The sequence below is a fragment of the Cryptomeria japonica genome, chromosome 10, assembly GCF_030272615.1.
Source record: "Cryptomeria japonica chromosome 10, Sugi_1.0, whole genome shotgun sequence".
NCBI classification, from domain to species: Eukaryota; Viridiplantae; Streptophyta; class Pinopsida; order Cupressales; family Cupressaceae; genus Cryptomeria; species Cryptomeria japonica.
Window position 1 is genome coordinate 415666344 of NC_081414.1, and position 6593 is coordinate 415672936.

General features: G+C 33.4%; 1 protein-coding gene across 5 annotated transcripts; it reads right to left on the minus strand.

Moving 5' to 3' along the window:
• Positions 1-1069: 1069 nt before the first annotated feature.
• LOC131034104 (small ribosomal subunit protein uS14) lies at positions 1070-2486 on the minus strand. Of its 5 annotated transcripts, none has more exons than XM_059213165.1 (2): positions 2319-2486; positions 1070-1502 (listed from the first exon to the last, which is right to left on the minus strand). In XM_059213165.1, the coding sequence occupies exon 2, from the start codon at positions 1452-1454 to the stop codon at positions 1284-1286; it is 171 nt and encodes a 56-aa protein (XP_059069148.1). In that variant the 5' UTR covers positions 1455-1502; positions 2319-2486; the 3' UTR covers positions 1070-1283. The 5 variants fall into 5 exon arrangements, with proteins under 5 accessions (XP_059069148.1, XP_059069149.1, XP_059069146.1 ...); XM_059213166.1 differs by having other exon boundaries at positions 1070-1507; XM_059213163.1 differs by having other exon boundaries at positions 2304-2486.
• Positions 2487-6593: the final 4107 nt, after the last annotated feature.

Sequence of the window (6593 nt, forward strand, 5' to 3'; positions counted from 1 at the left end):
TATTTTTGGATATATGGTTTGTATTTCAAGATCATTGTTTTTGTAACCCCTACAGTTGCATACGATATCTACAAAATAGTTCAGTCAAGAAAGGGAAACGTGTTCCTTGTATTGATTATGTTTTTTTCATTCATCGCTTTTGGGAAGCTTTCTTATATGGAGAATGCTATCTGCATCTAATGTGATGGCTCATTTTTTATTAGTGGGAAATGGCCTTGCTTTTGGATACATGGTTAGGAGGAATATCCTTTTCGAAATTAAAGCAAGTCTAATTTGGAGGTTGGAGGAAATGAAGGACATCTATCATCCAGAGCTAGCTTCTTGTTCAGGGGAGAATCATTGCATGTGAAGCATCTTTTCATTTCTAATCCTTTCAGGAGCAGGAGAGAACATGAGGGAGCATGAAGTGATTTGTTGTTTTGTGGATAGTTGATTTCAAAACTTTGGCGAGTTGTTGGTTTGCAGATAGTTGAACCCACAAACTTGGTGAGAGAGCAAGAGGGAGTTGATGATTTGTTGTTTTGTGCTTTGTTGTTTTGTGATTTGTTGTTTTGTGGATGGTTGAATTCACAAATTTGGTGAATTGTTGGTTTGTAGATAGTTGAACCCAAAAACTTGATGAGTTGTTGTTGTTGGTCTGTAGATAGTTGAATCCACAAACTAACCATGGCTAGTTGAATGTAGATTGGATAATTATAATATTTGCTCAGACACGAGGAGTTTGGGTTAATGCTGATACAATATTAAACAATCGGGACATTTGCCTAGAAAGAGACCTTAAGGTGGGGATTGTTAGGAAATTAAGATTTACATTTAATAACTTAGTTGTTAAGCTAATTAGTTGGGTGGGGAGTTATTTCCAAAAAAATAATGGCTTTATAAAGCCAATCTATTGAATATAATATGAACAGAATGCTTATAATGGAATACCTCTTTGTTCCTACTTGCAATGTAAATCTTTAACTTCTGTTTCACAATTAAAAACCATCATATCTTGACCTTATAAAAGCAACAAAACAAGATTTTGAATCATTTAGGTTATTACGAGCATGAAGCACGTTAAAGAATATAAAAAAATAAATCCTCTTTCAAATTAGCAAATCCTCATCATAGATAATAATTTTGAATTGTTTTCAATACAAGACTAACATTAGATCTAAAAAACGAGAGAGTTTAAGTGTCTGGAAATAAAATCCAGAACAGCGAAAATTCAATTATGTATTTGCCATTGATGATGCAAATTTACTAGAAAACTCAAGCAGCTTAAATCTTCCACCGATAACTTAACGATATTTAACAAAGCCAATGTCCTTGGCATAACTGCGAAAGCACTGACGACAGCACATAAGACCATATTTGCGGATAATGGCATGTGGGTTTCCACACACACGACAGGCCCGTGAGCATGAACCATATGTCTTGGGATGAGAATTCCATACTGCAGTGTGCCCCATCTTCAACTTAACTAACACCAAAGTTTCAACGCTGTCCAGAATACAGATCTTTCCTATATGCATCACTTAGAACATTAGAAAAGTCCAATCAATCTATCCAATACAAAGAATAAAACACCCTATATTCGTAGGTTCATAGTTATATATCACAAAAACAGACGCCAAATTGTGCCTTCTAAAAAGTATTTAATCTCTCACAAAATTGTATTTCTTAACTTCGGTAGACATACAAATTGGAAAGGTCCGATGGGAACCCAAAAAATCAAAACCATAGATGTAATTAATTTTAAGATGAAATAAAATAGAATTGTATCCAGTCATAAAGGGCCAAAAGATCATTTTATCACCGCTGGTGAGTGTGACTGGTATTCATGTAGCAAGTTATTAAAAAGTGCCTGAAGTGATAGCATATACACTTCAGCCAAGAAGCTGTCTTGCACAAAGATATAAAATAAATAAAAATTTAATAACTTCATATTGTAAATGAGTTCAATAACAGTATAAATAGCTTGACAGATAGATGTGGCAACTTTATAAAATTCTCACACGGATCCAAGTTCTCACTGACAGTCATTAGATGTACAAGCTTTTAAAGATATATTGGCACCCTACCAATCCTTCAATCGAAGAAAACAATGTTACAAATTTCTAAATACACCAGATTAGCACAGATGCAAAACCTTAACAGCCAAAATAAGAAATAAAGAAACATTTTTCACAGCAATCAAAGAAATTACTATTCAACCACAAAAAAAGGACAAAAACATAATGACTAACACCTACATCCTGTAAGATTCTGATAACGGAGAAGATAAACGAACGCTTTGATAGGAAAACAGGAATCCTAACCTGAAAAAAACGCACCTTAGGTTTGAACCGAACTCCTCTGTGCAACCAGACTGCGAGAATATAACGAGGTCTCAACCGGGCGGCAAAAATATCACGTATATTATAGGTTAGAGAATAGGGTTAGGGTTTGATAGGGTTTTCCCTAAACCTGCAGTCTCGAGAAAAAATCCTACGATTAGGTTTCGAGCGATTAACCACGGCAAAAATACAAAAAAAAAATTGAAAAATTGAAAAATTAAAATTATGTCTAGAAGCGGCAAATCACATAAAGGGCCAAAAGATCACTTTAATAGAGCCATGCATTTAGTGTTAAAAAACAAGATACAAAACAATGAATGAATGAATGAATGTTTTTAATAATGTTCACGAGGCCAACAGCGTATGGGACCCACGGATAGCTAGCAAAGAAGGCATGCAAAGCCCGAACAAATCCAAACTGTTAAACCTCTTTCTCCTTCTCCTTTTGCATCTTGAATCTTCTGTTGTGTAACTTGATTAGGAAATATGCAACTCTTGGTATCTTTTCTTCGTCAAATAAACTACTTAAGGTGTTCACATTTAGTGTCTCAACATACTTACTCCGGATGTCACTGTAGGCTAGGCACTCCATGATGTAATGCCATTCAATCTCCACCACCCCTTGCGTGCAATATCTACACCTTCTATCTTCTCATTCCTCTTTGGGTATTATCCATCTCCTAGTTTCGCATCTAAGTTGATGTGAGCTGGTCCTTATTTGGGTAATTAGCATTTTTGTCGTCGACTTTATGTCCATTCCTATGTAGTTCTTTTGTGTATGGTCATGTGTAGGATTGAAGTGTTTGATATAGTATTATTTTTTCCTCCCCTACTAACCTACCCACATGTTTTCTATGATTTTTTCTTGTACGTATTTTTTTATTTCTCCATTGTTATGCGGACAGTCTTGTAGGTTAATACTCTATTTATTCATCCATTTAATGTTTTGTTTCATCCATGTGCTCTTCCTTTAGTCTAACTTCTCCCCTACTGCCATTTTTGGCCAGCGATGTATCTCCATGTTTTCTAACCTCCTTAAGTAGCTTAGCAATCGGAACATAGCTAATGCCTCAATAGGGAAAGCCCCCGCCTCCGCTAGAAAGTTCATATAATTTAATTATATAGATATTTAGTTATCTCAGCAGTGAAAACGGAATCACACTACTCTTGGTCTTCTTTCAACAAATTAGGCATGTGGGACACAAACTGCATCTTATATTATAAATATTATATATTAATAATGGTTTAATAATGTTATATAAAAATTATATAAGAGGCAATCCTTACTTAAAATATGGCATAAAAGAGGAGGAGAAGGTAGTGAAATCTCTTAGGGGAACTTGATGTAGTATATTCTGATGGCATCCCTACTGGCACCAATCTAGAACCTTGGGAGATAGATGTTTCCTCAATGGTGGACGAAGTGGTAAAGGCTTTTAGTCAAATTGCAAAGGTCAATGTTTTACTAAAGAATTTGTTTGTGGTCAAGATTGACAGAGAAGAAGATAGGGACAATTTTTTAACAAATCATCATGGTGTTGAGGAGAAAACTTGGTGTATGTCCAAAAGTGGATCCAAAACTTTAACCCTAGATTGAAGGTCCCATATGATGGTCCATTCTGGATTCATCTTTGTAATCTGTCATTTGAATATTGGTCGAACAATTGCCTCTAACTAATTGGTCCAATATCAGAGCTTGTCCTCAGCCTCGATATGGGTAAAGGTAACTTGACACTGTATGTCTGGATCAAATTGTTTTCCATTGATCCAATTATGAAGTTCATATGATTATCCTCATCTAGATGGATTTGGGAGCAAACAATGAAATTGAGGATAGGAGATTTTGTTGCCTAAGATGTGGAAGTAGGGAACATTGCAAAGCAAATCGCCCTAGGCCACAACCTAAAAGATGGGTCCCCAAGAAGCAAATAGAAAATAGGCAGGAAAGTGCCATAGCAATAAACTTTGGATAGAAACTTGTAGACACCTACAAATGTCTCATTGATCATATACTAATTATTCTTCTAATTGATTAAATAACTCTTTAATTATTTAATTTATTTAATTAATCTTATTCTTTTGAATTCATATTTCTTAATCATCTTACTAATTATTCTATTTCAATTTCTATTTCTAATCAGTTAATCATTTAACCCTTTTCTAAATATTAATTACATATTAATTATTTAATTAATTGTGATTTAATTCCTTTAATTTGAATATTTTTTATTATTTAATTAAATTCAATTTTTAAATAATTAAATAATTTCTTTAAATTATTTAATTAACTGATTAATTCTTCTAATTCAAATTTGTATTCTTCCGATTTCATCTAATTTAAGTTACATGTGCATTTGATTTTCATGATTCGAAATCAAAGTCAAAGACATGCAAAAATCAAATTGAAAATCTAAATCAAGTTTGCATGAATTCAATTGTCAAATTGAATTTTAAAAAAATCAATATTTAAATCAATTCTCATGCAAGGATTAAATTGAAAATCTAAATCAAGTTCAAGCACGTGCTAAATTAATCAATTCAATAAATTGGTTAATTAAATCAATTACCTTTTCAATCTTTGTTCCTATCTTTCACTTTGTTTTTTCCCAAAGCATTCAATCTATCATCTCCAATTAATAGTTCAATCTATTTAATTGATGCATCCAATTAATTGATTGATTGCATCATTCTTCAATTCTCTTCCAATCATTCTTTTTCATCTATCAATCAACTTTTTTCTCAACCAGTTAACTCGTTTATCTATTCAATCTTTTTTGTTCCACCTCCAAATCAACAGTTCAACTATCAATCAGCATGTGAGTTCACTTGAGTTCTACCTCTTAATCAATCCTCTCCAAAAATCTATAAATTTAGCATCAATTCTCCATCTTCAACAATCACGAACTTCAAAATCTTGTGTCACTTGCAAGTTAGCAGTGCAATCTAAGAGTCACCATACCACAAGAAGCAGAAGAACGATGGAAGCTACATGCGATCATGGAATAGGGAGTTTTGATTGAAGATTATAAAACCCTATTGGTTTGTTTGCATTATTTCATTGGTTTATTTAGGATTCTTTAATTAGACAGGGATTCTTGATTTCCCTTTGATTCTAGTTAAGCAATGATGAATTTTATTGATAAACATTTGGTGAACCCGGTGTAAATCAATAGTTAATTTATTTTCTATGTTTTCTATTGTGTTTTTGTAGCTTTGCATATTTTTGTACAGACTTTTGCAATTTTTTGCAGGTTTATGTATGGATTGTCGCAAGCGTGCAAACTATTTTGCATTCATCATAATTGTTGTGCATTCGTCAAATGTTTCACATTCATCCTAACTGTCTCACATCCATCATAACTATTGTGCATTCGTCTAACTATTTCGCGTTTGTCATAATTGTTGTGCATTCGTCTAATTGTTTCGCATTCGTCCTAACTATTTCGCATTCATCATAATTGTTGTGCATTCATCTAACTATTTCACATTCATCCTAACTGTTTCGCATTCATCATAATTGTTGTGCATTTGTCATAATTGTTGTGCATTTGTCATAATTGTTGTGCATTTGTCCTAACCGTTGTGCATTCGTCATAACTAATGTGCATCTGTCCTGATTCTATTGTGCATTTTTCATGATACTATTGTGCATTCGTATTGACAAAATTGTGTACATCCTAATAATGTTGCGCAATCGTCTAGACAAAATTACGCATTCGTTAGTTTATTGTGTCGCATTCATTTTTTAGATGGTTTGCTTTTTGTTTTCTTGTTTTCTGTGTGGTTTTTTTGTTGTTGGTTTCCTATTTGCAGCGTGTGGTGGAAGTATAGAGAAGGCTTGATCATTCCTAGATTATTTTGAGACTACTAATACTTTGATTACTAGATCCTTTAGAGTTAACTCACTTTGGATTTTGGGATTAAAATTGACATGTATGATCTCACACTTCATCTTGGTGCTTAAAATAAATGTTGGGATTAAAATTGACATGCATGATCTCACACTTCATCTTAGTGCTTAAAATAAATTTTGGGACTAAAATTGACATGCATGATCTCACACTTCATTTTGGTGTTTAAAATAGACATGCACATGTGTATCTCACACCTCATTTTGGGCTTAAAATTGATGTGAATTTGTCTTATCAATAGAATAAATCACACATTGCTATATCATAAGGGAAAATTTTGAGCACTTACTCTTAGTTTGGAGTAGTCCTACTGTTAACACACACTATCCTCTCCCCTAGCTTTCGTGGACCTGGGTGCAAG